Source organism: Gopherus evgoodei, chromosome 7 (genome assembly GCF_007399415.2).
Source record: "Gopherus evgoodei ecotype Sinaloan lineage chromosome 7, rGopEvg1_v1.p, whole genome shotgun sequence".
Classification (NCBI taxonomy): domain Eukaryota; kingdom Metazoa; phylum Chordata; order Testudines; family Testudinidae; genus Gopherus; species Gopherus evgoodei.
Window position 1 is genome coordinate 100,497,248 of NC_044328.1, and position 16,217 is coordinate 100,513,464.

Sequence of the window (16,217 nt, forward strand, 5' to 3'; positions counted from 1 at the left end):
AGATAGTAGCTTCCCTATACACTAGTAGTGTTAGCAGGAGTTGAAGCTACACAATAATCACTGGGGTATATTCCTAAAAAGAATTGCACCTAGCCCCTATCATTTCACCAGCTAGATAGGAATCTGTTTTAAACAGCAGGGGAGAGAACAGGGCCGAGACAGACTCCTAGAAGGAGTACAGTATGAGGAGGGAAAAAAGAGCATAGCCTAATGGTTAGGACATGCCATAGACTCTGGGAGACCTAGGTTCAAGTCCTGACCCAGACATTTATGTGAGGTCATACTAACTTTTTGCTGCTGCACCACCCGCTTTGGCCTAGGGTGAAACTAGCACACACCACCCACCTTGGTTTATCAATATAGTACCAAGCCCCACAGGGTGGTAGGGCTCCTCCAATGGAGTTGTGCACTGAACATGCTGAGGCAGCACTTGGAATAGAAACCACACAGAGAGACTTTATTGAAAATAAAACCTTACATCATCTGGAATGGAACCGAAGCATCCCCGGAAGCCAATATGGAGTGGGAGGGCAGGGAGGGGAGGGGAGGAAAGGAATTAAGAGATTAAGGGCAGGGGGTGAATATTAAGCAGTTAAGAAATTAACAGTCACAATATCCAACATACGCAGACACATCCAGGAAGGCAACCGTGGCCAGTTAAAGAGAGACACTGTCAGCTGCCCTACCACAGTCCATGAGCATTCAGGTGAGATGCTGAATATGGGAAGGAGGAGGAAGAATTGTCAGATGGAAAGCAGTTTGCAGAGCCAGCCAACAGCCAGGGGCCTGCTCCACCAAACCACTTGGGGGGAAGCAGGCCATAGGCCCTGCTGGGCTCCTGTCCCTGTGGTGCCCAGCATACAAGCACACATTGCAGAAGAGGTGAAAGCATGCACTGTCCTCAAAGGAGAGCAGCTGCTGATGACAGGATGGCACCTGGGACAGGGCAGGGGCGACATGTGGCAGCAGTAGGAAGAGTCCATCCAGTCTGTACAGGTGAAGGGGATGCCCTACCAGAGCCTACTTAGCTGTCATCATCTGTACAAACTCTGCAAAGCAAAGGCACAGGATCAGAGAGCATGAGAGAAGCCTGATTCACCCCACCCTTGCCTTCTCTCAGGCAGAAACCATCCCTCCACCCCAACCCCCACACAGGCTGCAATTGGGGGTGCCCTACTACCTCTCCCATTCCCTGGAGTTAACAGCATTTGTGACATTTCCAAGCCTTTTCACCAGGCTATGCCTGTCACAATGCAAGAGGCAGAAAGCAGCAGACCTAGGAAGAGAACCCAGGAATCCTGACTCCCAGTCCCATCCTACCCACTGCATTGGAGAGTCCTGACTCCCAGACCCATCCTACCCACTGCATTGGAGAGTCCTTAAGAGAGCAAGTGCCCTCTCCAGAGTGGTACTATCCTGAGCAGCAGCTGGGCCCTTTGGATAGTCAGAGGAAGCCGCCCCACCCCCCTCACCTTCATAGTTGACCTGTCCATCACCATCGATGTCAGCTTCCCGGATCATCTCATCCACTTCCTCATCTGTCAGCTTCTCACCCAGATTGGTCATGACGTGGCGCAGCTCGGCCGCACTGATGTACCCATTCCCATCCTGGGGGGGCAACCACCATGTCAGGCAAGGGGGCCATAGAGCTGCCTCCAGTTAGCACAAGCACCCCAGGGACCCCACCCTTTCAGCCTTAGCACAGGCCCTGGAGAAGGGAAAGCAGATAGACCGCACAGGCATTCCCCCCTCCCCCAACACACACAACCACCTACCTCAAGTAGCTGATGACCCTCCTGCCCCCAACCCCACGTGGAAGGGGGAGGTGTGCAACTGTGAAGCACATGCACACAGGAGGGAGTATTGGACTCAACTGTCCGGGCAGGGAGGAGTTTAGCTCCAGCTGCCATTTTGGAGCTCCTGGGGAGAAAGCAAGGGGCATGCACTGCCACCAGCAATAAGGGGGATGAAGCCCCACTGCCTCACCTTGTCAAACACCCGGAAGGCCTCACGGATCTCCTCCTCGCTGTCTGTATCCTTCATTTTCCTTGCCATCATGGTTAGGAACTCAGGGAAGTCAATAGTGCCATTCCCTTGGGCAGGAGAAGAGGCCATTAAGTGCTGGACCTAACTGACAGTGGGTTGGGCGACCCGCACAGCCCCCCTACAGCATCCAACACCCTCCCTTCCACAAATCCAGACACAAATACTGACAGGGAGCTCTGGGGAATTCACTGAAACACCCCCTTCCCTCCAATGGTGGGCTTGCCTTGAGGGGATGCCTCTTCACTCCCTCTGCAGAGATGTGGGGAACCTAGAAACAAGCCCCAGAGCTCTGTAGTTTGGGCAGGGGACTGGCCTACAAACCTTGGATCAACCCCTGGGTTTAACTCAGGTACAACCTCCACACTGAACAGGAACAGGCAGCTCTCTATGGGGCCTGCATCACTTTGGGATGCAGAAGTGAAAGACCCTAGGATGAGATGATTCTCAGCTGAGGGTGACCTTCAGCTGTGTGAGCAGGGTAGTTAACAGCAGCACTTACAGAGGAGGGATAGTATCAGGGGTTGGGATTAGGTGTATCACACAGGGACATAGGAGGCCGCTTCTAGCCCTGGGTCATCAAGTCCTGGCCCTGCTATTACAGGCAGGCCCATCAAAATCTCAATCAGAAACATATCAATGTTTGCCCCTATTGGGAAGCTGTTCCAGAAACTCACTCTTCACTCTCCTTAGAGTTTCCTCCCTGATATACTTACAGAGAACAATCAGATCCACCCCCTACTCTCCAAACTTCATCTAGTCAAGCTATACAAACCCAGCTCTTTCGGTCTCCTCTTCATTCCCCTGAATAGCCTAGAAACCCTTCTTTCAGTCCCTAGCCCAAAGCTCATAGTCTAAACAGACAAAGAATGGTAAGGGAAACTGAGGCACAGAGAAGGAAAGAGACTTCTCCAAGCTCACAGCTAAGAACAGAACACAGGAGTCCTGCCTCCCAGCTCTGACCACCCCCAAACACACCCCCCACTACCACCAGGGCAGTGGCTGTATTCTGACTCCCCACCCATCTCACAGTCCCTCTCACCATCAGCGTCCACCTCATTGATCATGTCCTGCAACTCTGCCTCGGTGGGGTTCTGCCCTAGGGACCTCATGACGGTACCCAGCTCCTTGGTGGTAATGGTGCCATCCCCATCCTTGTCGAAAAGAGAGAAGGCTTCCTTGAATTCTGCCGAGAGAGAGGAGAGGAATCAGTACCTGCGGGGCCTGCCACAGGGTCCCTTCTCCCTGCAGTCCCCTCCCTCTCCCCAGAACTCAGCGAACAAGCGCCTGGGCCCGACCATATTGTGAAGCACCAGATCCCCCATATAAAGGGGCAGCAGGATGAAGGGGTGTCTCACCTGCGATCTGTTCCTCTGTCAGCTGGTCTGCCTGCAAGAGGAGACAGAGAGTTATTATCCTGACTGTCTGACACCCTCCCGCGAGCCATGCCCTATATCTCATTGCCCTCCAGGCCATCTGCCCCTCAAACCACAGCCTCACCCCCCCTCCCATCCAATATCGCAGAGGAAGAGACTCTGCCCTACACCCCAGAGCCCCCTGGAGTCCCCACGCCGCCCACCTCCCGCAAGACGCAGCATGGCTGCTGCCTCCAACTGCCCCCCAACTACTGGCTCCCGATTGGTCAATGGAGAGCGGCCCTGCTAGCCCCCGTCGGGGGCCTGGACCCCCCCCAACACACAGGACCAGCTCCCGACCCCCCACCGCTCTCTCCGCGCACGCTCCCCTGGACCCCAGCCCCATCCCCTCGCTCCGCCACCCGTTCCCCTGGACCCCAGCCCCCCCCCAAGGGCCCCCCTTCTTGCCATGGCGGCGGCGGCGGGGGGCTGATGCTACGGCCGCTCAGTTCCCCGTGGTCTCAGGTTCCCTCCGCCAGAGTCGCGCCGCCCAGATCCCTCCGCCCGCAACGAGTCCCAGACCCAGCAGTGGCCTTCCGTTGCGTTTTGCGCCGAGCCCTTTAAATACCGCCCGCCCGGTACGGCCACGTGACCCTCCTGCCCCGAGCCCATTGGCCGGCTCCCACCTGCAATGCGTCAGGGAGGCCGCTTAAAGGGGAAGGCGGCGGCGGGGCCGGTGTTCGGCCGACAGAAAGCGGAAAGAGGATGGGCACTGAAGAGCAGGTGGATTTAAAGGCGAGGTGGCACGTTAAAGGGGAAGGTGTAAAGTGCCCATAGGGATCAGTAGGGGCCTCCGCACGCTGAAACAGTAGCTCTCAGCATGCACCACTGCTACTAGCTCCTCCGCCACGTGCCTTATGCGGTGGGGGGCCCTTCGGAGGTGGGCCCAGTATGCACCCCTCCTGCCTTCCCAAAAAGGCAGGGGCCCAGGCAGGAGCCTAGGGGCCTGGCCCAACCTCTGCAGATAGAATCACCCCCCTTCTGACACCCAGTGGGGGCTGGCCTAGGGCTGCCAGGTCAGCTGCTCCTCCCCCACTGCCGAGGGAGCAATCTGTGGTAGGTCCACACACTTAGGACACAGACGAGGTTGGGGGAACCCCTATCTCCACTAACAAACAGCACCATGCTAGGCAGATTGCTCCAGGGCAGCACCCAGACCCATGAACTGCAGAGATCTGCCCCCAGGCTACAAGGTGGTCACAGCAGGGGGGAAAGGGGTCCTCATAGTGCAGGTAGGAACCTGCAGCAGTAGAAGAGATAGCCAATGAGAATGAAGTGCAGGGGGTCCTCCTTTCCCGTCCCTTAAGGCATGAAGCAGCCACAGGGAAAACAAGGAGGCAGTGGGGCACATTAAAGGAAGAGACAAGCCAGAATCACTAAGCAGAGCCTTTTATTATTTCCATGCTGATCCCAGCAGCACGCAGGAGGAGCCCAGCACAAAGCCATCCACCCCCCACCCAAACATCTGCACCATTTCACACACAGCACTGGCCACTACAACCTGGGGAGGGGGAGAGAGGAAGGAGGAGGAGGAGAGAGAGAGACAGATAGACCTTTGGTCCTGATCAGTCATCCCCACCTGTCCAATCATACTGGGCACCCAAAGGGGGAGGGTGAAGCTGCAGCCAGTGGGGCCTGAACTCCTTGGTCCCTAAATCTAAATGCTGCCCCACCATGGGGAAACAGATGCCACAGAGCCCCATCCTCAGTCCAGATCTCCCATAGCATCCCTGAGGATGGTGCCGAAGTGAGGCCAGCAGGAATTGGGGCACACTGAGTACCTGCTTCCCCCATGCCCCACCAACCCCATGGGAGGGTAGTGGGGGGAAGAGAAGATCAGGTCAGACATCCAGGACTCAGGAGAACAGAACCTAGGGGCCTTCTTTACCTTATGGCTGCAACTCCCCACTCCTGCCCCAAGGCCTCAGTGCTGCCCCTGGGGGTGTTAGTAGGACTCACATGAGTAAACACCCCACCTTGGAACATGGGAGGCCCTGGCCCACAGGCGAGGCCTCCTCCCCTAGGCTACATAGGGGAAATGCAGCAGCAACCCCTCGGAGGGCTTCAATGTCAGGTCCTTCAGGGCCAGCTGCCCCTCCTGGCGCTGGGGGTCAGTGCTGAGCTCCACAGTGGCCTCAGGAGGCAGGAGAGAGTGGGAAATGGGGACAGAGCTGCTGTTGCCAGCTAAGTTGAGGACCACCAAGAAGCGTTTGTTCTGGTCCCAGCTGCGCAGGTAGATACAGACATCTGGCACCACCCTAGGCAGCATCATGAATTCCCCATGCAACAGCGAGCGCTCCTTGCCCCGCAGCTCACTCAGGTGCCGGAACAGGGAGAGCAATGAGGAGCGGTCCTCACTCTGTGCCTGGGGAGGGAGACATGGGGTTAGTGCAGGGGTTCTCACAACAACATTTTGGTGACCTTAGAGAGAAGCCACCAACTCTTGCAAGTGGCTGCTGTCAATTTTTCCTAAAAATATACATTTTTCCTGAAGTTAATTACAAATACATATGCATGCAAACAAATGACACTGATTTGGCCATGTCTATGTAGGGTGTTTTTGCAGACTAAAAAATCCAAATAGCATTCAGTTTTGTTTAGGTTTAGTAAGGAATAGACGCAGTAGAAACACAAATAAGGTGTTTGGCACATTCTTGTTTTTATTGTTCTTTCTTTCGGTTGCCTAGCTAGCAAGTCTACTGCTGTGAGAAGTGATGCTTGTATGTCAATATCACTTTTCACAGCCTCCAAGCTAGCTGCTAAGTCTGCTGTGAAAAGTGATATTAACAAACACACAGATTAAGTTTTCTCAGAAAACTTACTCAGCTCCTAGCAAGCCTGAGAACAAATTAAGCCCTGGATAGGGGCCGGGGTAGCAGTGGGAGACAGAACCTATTGCTGCACAGGAGAGGCCAGGGAAATGGGGATGGGTGTCAAGCCTGGGGCTGGGGCCAGGGTCTGCCATGTGCAGCTGACACCAGAAAAGGCAGCGGGGTGGGGGCACAAGGGTAATGGGGGCTCATGGACAGAGACCAAAGCCCTGCCTCCCATGACTGGAGCTTGGGGCCCTGCGGCTAGAGGACAGAGCCAACCGCCACGCAGCTGGGAGCCAGTTGCCTGCTACCCCAGGGCTGAAGCCAGACCCTCTCCATCTCCAGAAGGTGGGGAACTTAAATGCTGGAAAAGCAGGCAGCCACTGTGTCCTCAAAGGAGGGTAGGGCCCAAACCCTGCTGGTGGCCCCAGAGGAGTTACTGCTTTGTCTGCCCCCCTGCCCCAAGCACCACCACCATCGCCCAGAAGTCTGTGGCCGCAAGAAAAGCCTCTGGTGGCCACCATGGCAGCATTTGAGAAATGCTGGGTTAGTGCGAGGCAGACCGTGCCCTCCCCCAGCTCCTCCCACACCCCTTGAGCTCCCCCAGAGCTCTGCCGCCATCTAAACCCATCCTCACCACACCACCCATGTTCCTCCCCTAAGCTCTGCCTATACCCCTGCCCTCACCTTCACAGTGATGCTGCTGCTGCTGCTGCCGCCGCCGCCGCCACCGCCCACACCTTGAGACAATGACTTTGAGGAGAAGCCAAAATTGGCTGAATCATTCCACAGCATGCGGGGTGCGCTGGACTGGGGAAATGATGGAAATGGTTACAGGGAGTTGCACAGCTGGCTGCCCATCCCTTCTTCCACCAACCCAGCCCATCCCTTCCCTAGACACTCCTTCCCCATCCAGGAGCTGAACAAACTTCACCATCCCTTCGCACTGCCCTTCCCCTTGCCCTGACATTCCCCACCTGCCAGCACCTTCAGGGACTTCACTTCCCCCCCCTCCCCCCCCAAATCACCTTAAACTAACCCTCCCAGGCCTCCCCCCACACCTCCTCCAGAGGGATCCCTTAGCCCCACACTGCCCCTACCTGTCCTGGCAGCTCCTGCAGCCCGATTTCATCCCCGTAGTTGGTGAAGGGCGTCCCTGGCAGCGTGAAAAGTAGCATGTGATAGAGCCGCAGCAACCGCTCCTTCACAAGAGAGGCCATGTGCCCTGTCCTTGGGCCCCCCACCTGCAGAGACAGCAGAGATGCAGTGTCAGCACACAGGGGGTGGGAGGTGGACGTATCCCCAGCTCTGAGAGGGGATGTGGGGTTAGTGGTCACATCCCGGCCTATCCTTCTTGAGCAGCCAACACAGAACAGACCCACATGCTTTATGGCATGCATCTGTTGGGGCTCAGCTCCTGCCCTGTCTCCAAAAGGGAGCCCACTCTGAGCACTGGGAGCTATGATACAGATGTGGGGGGCTTAGCATGGGGATCCTGTGGGGTAGGGGTGGGGTGAAGGTGGGTCCATGCCCCAGCCCTCTCCCTCAGTTCCAAGAGCTGGGGAAACAGAGTGGGCAGCACTCACACTCCAGCTGGGCCACTTCTCTCCAGAAGCCTGGATGTACTCTCTGATTGCATTTTCCACCTTCTCCCCAGAAGGCTCCTGCCCCAGCCCCACCAGATATGGGCTGACCAGGAGGTCAGCGCTGGTCTCATTCAGCAAGGAGAAGATCTGCCAGGAATCTTGTTGGCCCGTCCCAGCGATCAGCACCCTGGAGAGAAGGGAGTCAGGGTACAGTGAGTGCTGGGGTCAGTTGTGAGGTGCTAGGAATGGGAAAGAGGGTGTGGGAGGCTGGGGTGGGGCAGGGTGCAGAGTCTGAAGATGGAGAGGTATTTTCCTAGAGGATGGGGAGACATGGGGGAGCTATGGGTGCTTGAGGGGGGGTTGGCACCAGGAGAGGAGAGAGGCATCCAAGGGAGGGAGCCTGGAAGGTGGGCGTATTTAAGAGGGCTGCCATCCCAGGGGGGCAGCCAGTCAACCACCACCGCAAAAGGGCCAGAACCATTTGGTGGGGGCTTGGCACCCACCTGGCATTACCATCAGAACTGTACTGGCTGGTGAGGTTCTTCCACTCCACCAGGAGCTGGGAGTCCTGGAGGAGAAAGACCTGTGAGACAGACAGTCACTCCTCACATTACCTCCCGCCCCAACACCCCACAACCCTCACCCCCAATACACAGACAAGCTAGTAACTTACATTGAGCTTCTCCACTTCCTCCATCTGGATCCCTGCCACACCAAACTCCAGCCAGAACTCCAGCGCCACCTGCCCAGAGAGAGTGTGTGTCAAGCATCAGCATCTGGCATGCCCCGCAGCCACCAGCCCTGCATCCTCCCATCAACTGATTGTCTCCAGCCCCCAACTCCAGTGTAGCCAACACCTCCTCCCTCCAGATCTCCATACCCCTAGCCCCTCTGCATGAGAAACCCAAACAGTGGTCCCAGCTGCTTCCTCCAAAATAGTGAGGATTCAGAGGAAGTGGCAAACCAGGCCCAGACAGATCCCTGGGGAAGATCTATGAGAGAGCAGGACACCCTCTCCCCCAGAACATAGCCTTAAGGTTAGATTGCCAGCTCCCCTCAGGTGCTGCTCCTCAGGATGCCCCGCGTTGGAGCCCAGCCTCACCTTCATTTTAGACTGGAAATCACTGCTGCGGAGGGTCTCCTGGCTGAACCAGGGCATCTGGCCACGGTAATTGGGGGTCAAGTCCAGGATGACCTTGAGACCTAGGGAGAAAGAGAGGTCAGGTGTACATCCTAGGGCAGAGCTCCCCTCCCCAAACATCCCATATCCCATTCCCCACCACCCATCCTGGGGCCAGATCAGATCCAGCACCCCAAGGGGAAAAAGGCCCCATACTGGGACATTTTCTTACTCTTCTTCTTGGCGGCCTCCAACAGCTTGGTAAAGGTCTCCTTGGTGCCGAAACGGGGGTCCACTTCCCGCAGGTCCGTGCTGGCCAGTTTGTCAGGGGTGTTAACATGTATGGGCCCAATTACCAGCCCCTTCACCTTCAGGGAGCTCAGATAATCAATGCGCTGCTCCATCCCTGGGGAGAGAAGGGACAAGATGGGAGGGATCAGACATTGGCAGCTCCCCTAGTCCCACATAATCCCCTCCCCACCCCAGGTAAAAGCTGTCCCCATAGCCCCTGCATCTTGCCCACATTACCCCTCCCCACCACGTGAAAGATACTCCCCCAATCCCTTTTCCTCTCTCACCCAGAATGAAACCTTTAACCCAGCCAATCCCCACAATTCACATTTGCCTCCATGCATTATGGGACCTTTAACCCCCAGCAGCTCCCCACCTCATCTCCCCATGGTGGGACCTTTAACCCCAGCTCCCTCCTCCCCCCAAGCCCACAGGATCTTTAACCCCAGCTCCCTTCACCCCGCCCTCAAGTCCATAGGACCTTTAACCCCAGCTCCCTTCCCCTCTTCCCCCACCCCCAGATTGTATGGGACCTTAACCTCAGCTCCTCCCCCCATCACTCAACCCCCCACCCCAACAGCTGACTCAGCTCAGGCTGGGCTGACGTCAAAGCTGATGAAACAAAGCGCAGTGGTTGCTGCTGCCAACCGGCTAGAACCGGCTGGGAGCACCCTCACCCCTCCCAGGCGAGACAGGCTGGCCGGCTGCCAGTCACCTGCTTGCGCAAGGAGCACGTGGGGAACAGATTGTATGGGACATCCTATGGGGGGGGGGAAGCGTTCCCACCGCCATAAGCCCCCCCAGATAGGGAGAACTGGGGGAGGGGGTCGCCCCAGCAGCACCTGGGCTCCAGTTTGTGCCAAGAAGGCAACCAAACCCTAATGTTCAGCCAGGGTTCCTGCCACTCCCCAGCAGCTACCCCCCCACTACCCCAAACCCCTCTCCTTTCCCACCCATAACACCTCTTCTCCCCACACACCAGGGTCCTCCCATCCCAACCCCCTCCTAGTTTAATCCCCAGCTCTGGTAAGGAAGTGGGGTCTACTGGGTTATGGGAGTGGGGGCGGCAGGAAGGGTCAGGACTCTGGGGTTCTATCCCCAGCTTAAAGGGGAGTGAGGTCTAGTGGGTTAGGTGGCTGAGAATCAGGACTCACCTGCCAAGTCCCCGACTCCATCGGCATCCGAGTCCTGGAAGGCCTCCAGTGCATGGATGCGGTAAATGCCCCCCTTGTGCCACCACTCCTGGGGAGGAAGCTCCTTGCAGCGAGGAGCCTGGACGATGATGACGATGGCCCCCGCCAGCATGCCCAGCCAACCCAGCCAGAAGAGGATGAGCAGGGCCCAGCGGGTGCGCACCCACCCTGGAGTGCCCGCTACCTGCAGCAGCTCCTCCTTGGACAGCCCCGTGAACTTGGTGCCAGCATCCGCCTCGCCATCCTCCTCGGGCACCTTCACCTTCACCATCCCGTTCTTCTCGCCCAGGGATCCCGAGGCCGGGGAGCCCGCCATGGGCTGCTTCTCTGGCTCCATCTCGTTCAACTCCACCTCCTTCATGTCCACCTCTGCGTCCTGGCTCATGATGCCTGGCTAAATGCCACCGGGGATCGCTAGGGCCTGTGGTGAGGGAAGAGAGGCAGAGCCATGGGCCCCGGGCAGAGCAATCTCCCACCACCCGGCCCCTGAGCAGAGCTCCCCGACCTTGGCACACAGTCCTCCCAGCAGGCAGAGAGATTTCTCCGCCAAGGACAGAGATTCCCCCTCCCCACCTGCCTGAGCCCCCTTCCCTAGGCCTGTCGCGGGATTCAGCCGCAGCCAAACTGCCTTCTCACCTCGTGCCCCCCTGCTCGCCGCCTCCCCACAGCCCTGTGCGCGCTGGTAGGTACCCAGCCCATGCGCCCAGGGCGCGGCGCTAGATCACACGGTCCCCACGCGCCCGGCACACCACGGCGGGTCATACCTAGCGAACCTGATTGATTTCTCTGACTGTGAAACTTACGCTCTGCCTCAGCCGGCACTGATATATCCCGATCCGCCTCCGACTCCGCCTCCCAGACCCGTCCCACGCCCGCCTTAAGGTGGAAACAGATAATTACTCCGTGTTACCATGATCTATGGCCTGGAGAAATGGAGAGGATCCTGCTTGTTGCAGAGCTGGGGGGAGAGGGACTATGGGAAATTGAGGCCTCTGGAGAGAGCAGTGCCCCAAAGAGTGAGGGGTCTGTACATGCGACAAGGCCCTAGATGGCTAGGGTGACTAGACAGCAAATGTGAAAAAACAGGACAGGGGGTGGGGGGTAATAGGAGTCTATCTATATAAGAAAAAGACCCCAAAATCAGGACTGTCCCTATAAAATCAGGACATCTGGTCACCCTTTAGATAGCAGAGATGACAACAAGGGGTTGCCACTCCATGGAGAGTTTGGGGGTGAGATGAGAATGGAAGAGTTTCCAACTGGGTATAAACAGAATGATCGGGCCTGGGTAGCTCCCTATGGGGTGTGTGCATACCTTGGCTTGAAGATAATAGCCTCATGAGGGGTGTCTAATGGTTAAAGCTGTGGGGCTGGGTGTCAGGACACCAGTTTACCACCAGCATTCTATCCACAACTCTGGCAGGAGTGGTATCCAGTGGTTAGAGCAGGGGAGTGGCAGCAGGATTCTGGGGAGTCTAATCCCAGCTCCACTGACTCACTGTAGGTGGCTGGACAAGTCCTTTTCCTTCAGTGTGCCTCAGTTTCCATACCTACTCTTGACTTAGTCTGTCCCTTGGAGCCAAGCCTTCTTGCTGAGAAAGAACACTGTCTCACAGGGATGGGAAGGGGACAGAGCTCAGCGTCTGGAAACCCTGTACATCAAAGGCTAGGAACCCGAGGAGCAGGGGAGGGAATCACAGTTGGGAACCCTAAGGGGGAAGGATAGATCAAAGGCTAGGAAATGGTGGGGACTAGGATCAGAGTCTGGGAACACCATGGGGGGCGGAGCCACAATCAAAGGCTGGAAATCCAGCCCCTTCCCTCCGGCCCTGGCAATCACAAGAAACACTTGATTGTTCCCTGTTTCAGTTCTGTCACGTGGTGGGAAACCGCTGCCACACGGGTCCCACGCAACCCGGCCGGCTCCCAGTCCCTACATATATCAGGGAGGGCTCTATGGGCTTCTTGAAGGGGCTGCTGCAGCCCCTCTCGTTTTCTGACCCTCCCGTGAAGCCTCATACTCTGAATGGCCCCATCATGTGCTGTTGAGAATATGTGACCAACTCCCCCACCCCAACCCTGGCTAAGGGGGTGGGGGTGGGGGTGGGGAAGGCAACCTGGGGGAGATGCACTCCTTTATCCCTCCCCCAGGCTAATCAAGCCTCTTCCCCAAGTAACCTCCCAGGAGCCAGTGACCCCTAGTGCTCCCCACTAACCTCCCAGTGCCCCCCCAGGTAATCCTACCCCCACCCAGCTAACATTACAAAAGGTTATATACAGATCTGCTCTTACCTGTGGGGTTCCCACCCACCACTAAACACTCCCAACTGCCTCCTGGTCCTGGAACACCCCCCACTCTCTGCATGGAGTCTAGTTATCAGTTGCATCTGAATGGCACTAATGGGCAGGGCTTCTGGGGCTGATCTGACCATAGAGACAGAGTGCCCCTGTATCCCCATAGAGAGGGTCTCCCCAAAACATACACTGGGGCAGGGGTGTTAGTGGGCAGCTTGCCAGGCTACTACTCTGTGCTAGGCACCCAGAGGCCTCTGTATATGGCAGCTGGCACCAAACTACCCCCCACTCTAGCACTGACTTTTCCCCAGAGGGGTGAAATGGGGATAGGGGGAGGTTTGAGCCCCAGATCTGAGGTGCTGAGCCCCACACACCTAGAGCTCCAGCTCTGCCACAGTAAGCAGCAATGCCTGACTCAGCAGAACAGACCAGGAGCCACGCCCACCCAAGACTGCTTACAGCCGGGCAAGGGCTATAAACAAGTGCCAATCACACAAGTTGTAACCAGAGACTAATTCATACACCTTCTTCCATGAGCAATCCCCCTGACCTGACCAGCCTCCTGCCTCTACACACAGTGTATATACCCCCTCGTTTACCTCACACTGGCCTCACCCCACTCTGGGGGACCCCCTTTTCTGCCACACTATGTGCTACCTGGCTTCCCTGGTGCAGTATGTGCCCTCCAACATCTCCCACACTATGCACACACCCCCTTGATCCTGCCCTCCAACATCTCCCACTTCTGTGCACCCCAGCATCCTCCATGCTATACACACATACTTACCCCTTGCCCCCCCACTGTGCAACCCCCCACTACCACCTATGCCCCTTGTCCTGCCATGTGCATACACTTCCAGTTCTCCCCTCCTGCCCCAACATGCACACAGTCAAAACCTGGGGAAGGCTCCCACATTGTCATGTTGGGGCTTGAATCCTCCTAAAGCATAGGGCGTGGGAGGGACAGGGAGGAAAACAGCAGGCGTCAAGATGCTGCTCCAGAGCCACAAATGGATTCCACATGCTTCTTGCCCCATGTTGCCAGCCAGTCAGGGTGGCGCCAGGAATGGGAGAAGAATTCACAGCCCCAGGGAAGATCTGGGCCCTAGCAGAGTCCTGGGATTCCAGTTCAGCCATCTTGGGAGAATTACACAAAATGGCTGCCAGCAGCCTCTTTGTACCACTCCCACCTTGGCATCCATCTTTGTGTTTCCACCCACCCCCCAATAACCATTGTATCCTGTCGGGCAGCCATCTTTGTGTCTCCCCTATCAGGAGCCCTCATCCTCCCAGGCAGCCATCACTGTGCCATCTCTTGGCAGTCATCTCTGCATTATCACCCTGCCAGCCATCATCCCTTGCCTGGCAGTCATGTTTGTTTTGGCATCTTAGTGCTGCCCTCTGGGCCTGCGATGACTGAGAAAGGGGCATCCCCACTTCTATGCCAACCAGTGCCAGGGTTGCACTGTAGGGCAGCATCAGGATTTGGTGTCATTTCCTAAGGGGCCAAGCCTGGGGGTCACAGGCAGAGCTGAGGGGGCACCTTCGCTGCATGGATCTCCGGGCTGGGGCAGAAGAAACAGGCTCCATTGAAGCCCCAGCTCTGCTGACCTCAGCCCTGAGACGAAGTGAAGGGGATACATCCCCCCCCCCCGACACACTGCATTTCCTCAGGAAGTCAGGGCTGCAGAACCCTCAGCTTGGGGTTATGGAAGGCTCTTATGGGTCCTGCCCTAACCTGGGGGTTTCAGCCTGAATGACTAGAGTCTGCCAGCCGCACACACACACCCCTTATTCCCAGTGCTCCAGCTTCTACTGCCCAGCTCCAGAATACCCCAGTGTCCACTGATCCCCACTTCCCTCAGACATCCAGCCCTCAGTGACCCCTACCTCCCATCCCACCCACCAGTGATCTCCACTGTTCCACTCTCAGTATCCCCGCATCACCCAGCCTCTGGTGTCCCCCGTCATCCCTGGCAACCCTTGCTGATAGCAACCCCATCAGTCCCCCAAGCCTTCGGTGTCTAGCCCCCATCACCCCTCCAGCCCCATTGGCCCCCATGTCCCTCTTCGCCCACCGGTACCCCATCAGTCCCCAGCCTTCCCCTCACCAGCGCCAGTCTCCTCCACTGACCCTCTCTCCACCTAAATCTATTGCCCCTCCTCCAACCCTGTTTATCCCACAGACCCTGCTTGTTCCTGGCAGAAGCCTCCCCCAGTTGTTGTTGCTGCTCGAACAGGAGCTGTCTGGGGTTATTAAAGAGGCCAGTCCCAGTCCTGGGCTCCTGCCAGACCAGTTCAAGGGGAGGGGAGGGGCTCAGCTGTTTGTTGTTGTAGCATGTTTTGCAGCTGGAGTGTCCTTTCTGTGCCCTACTGGAGAGACACAGACAGAATTCTCTACACTCGACCTGCTCAGCTTTTTTCTCCCAGAGCCTAGGTTCTACTCCCCCTCCAGCCTAACTCCCCCAATTTCCCCCTGCCCAGCCTAGGCCTTTCCCAACCCAGAACCCCACCTAGACTCACAATAACCCAGCCTCAGACCTCGAGGTCCACCTCCAGCCCTGGTCCCCTCCACCAGCCCTAAGTCGTGTCCCCCTCCTCTGGCCCAGATGAATTCCCCCCTCCACACACAGTTCACACCCCCAACCCAGATCCAGGAAAATGCAGAACCCCAAACCCACCTTTAAATGACTCATAAGGTGCAAGAAAGAGGGGTGAATTTAGGGGAGGCCATGCCCTGCTCCCCACCATCTCTTCCCCTCAAATTCTGAAGCTGGGCACCGAGGGATGGGATGGGTCAGGAGCCTCCTGTCCTGCCAAGAGACAGGAAGTTCTAGGAATCAGAGGAAGGAGTGCGGAGCAGAGGAATCCCTTCTCCCCCTCTGCCTGGCTGGGCTCCAAGGCAGGGATGTAAACAAAGCTATAATCATAGGGAGCATGGCTGGGAATGAGCCATCCCAGGCTGGGGCCATCGCTACAGGGATTAGTGAGTCAGTGCTGTCCCCAATGCCCCAGGTGACCAAAGAGCATGGTGCTGCAGAAAGCAGGATGGGGAGCTCATCAGGGGGAACTCTCCCCTCACTGCGGGCCCCCAATGTCCCAGAGTGGTGCTGGAGGCACTGTGCTCCTGGCAGCACCATCTTTAAGTTCTGCAATAAAATCCAGGTCCTTGTCTCTCATTGTTGTTGTTATTATTATTTATTTGCATTCTAGTAGGGCCCAAAGTGAATTTTGGTGCAAGACTGGGGTCCTCCTGGATACTGAAGAAAACCTGAGTGAGATCGGGGACTCCTGTTATACCGGTTGTTGCAAGACCATGACCAAGATTGGGGGCCATTGCTGTGGGTGCTGCACGGTGACAGTCCCTGCTCTGAAGAGCTCACAGTCAAACTAGAGAAAGGGTGGGAGGGGAAACTAAGGCACACAGTGGGGGAAGGGATTTTCCAAAGTCACTTGCAGAG

The 16,217-nt window shown here is 56.8% G+C and overlaps 2 protein-coding genes across 5 annotated transcripts; both read right to left on the bottom strand.

The window, feature by feature from the left end:
• Positions 1 to 430: 430 nt before the first annotated feature.
• LOC115654424 (calmodulin) lies at positions 431 to 4,012 on the bottom strand. Its single transcript, XM_030568674.1, has 6 exons — positions 3,867 to 4,012; positions 3,402 to 3,432; positions 3,086 to 3,229; positions 1,987 to 2,093; positions 1,473 to 1,608; positions 431 to 1,049 (listed from the first exon to the last, which is right to left on the bottom strand). Exons 1-6 carry the CDS (start codon positions 3,867 to 3,869, stop codon positions 1,021 to 1,023), a joined length of 450 nt encoding a protein of 149 aa, XP_030424534.1. The 5' UTR covers positions 3,870 to 4,012; the 3' UTR covers positions 431 to 1,020.
• Positions 4,013 to 4,831: 819 nt separating this feature from the next.
• SLC3A2 (solute carrier family 3 member 2) lies at positions 4,832 to 15,553 on the bottom strand. 4 transcript variants are annotated; one of them, XM_030568644.1, is made up of 10 exons: positions 15,438 to 15,553; positions 10,423 to 10,882; positions 9,210 to 9,383; positions 8,960 to 9,060; positions 8,531 to 8,599; positions 8,361 to 8,425; positions 7,858 to 8,044; positions 7,372 to 7,515; positions 6,959 to 7,081; positions 4,832 to 5,823 (listed from the first exon to the last, which is right to left on the bottom strand). In XM_030568644.1, the coding sequence occupies exons 2-10, from the start codon at positions 10,844 to 10,846 to the stop codon at positions 5,479 to 5,481; spliced, it is 1,632 nt and encodes a 543-aa protein (XP_030424504.1). In that variant the 5' UTR covers positions 10,847 to 10,882; positions 15,438 to 15,553; the 3' UTR covers positions 4,832 to 5,478. The 4 variants fall into 4 exon arrangements, with proteins under 4 accessions (XP_030424504.1, XP_030424505.1, XP_030424501.1 ...); XM_030568645.1 differs by lacking the exon at positions 15,438 to 15,553 and adding an exon at positions 11,265 to 11,352; XM_030568641.1 differs by lacking the exon at positions 15,438 to 15,553 and adding an exon at positions 11,226 to 11,331.
• Positions 15,554 to 16,217: the final 664 nt, after the last annotated feature.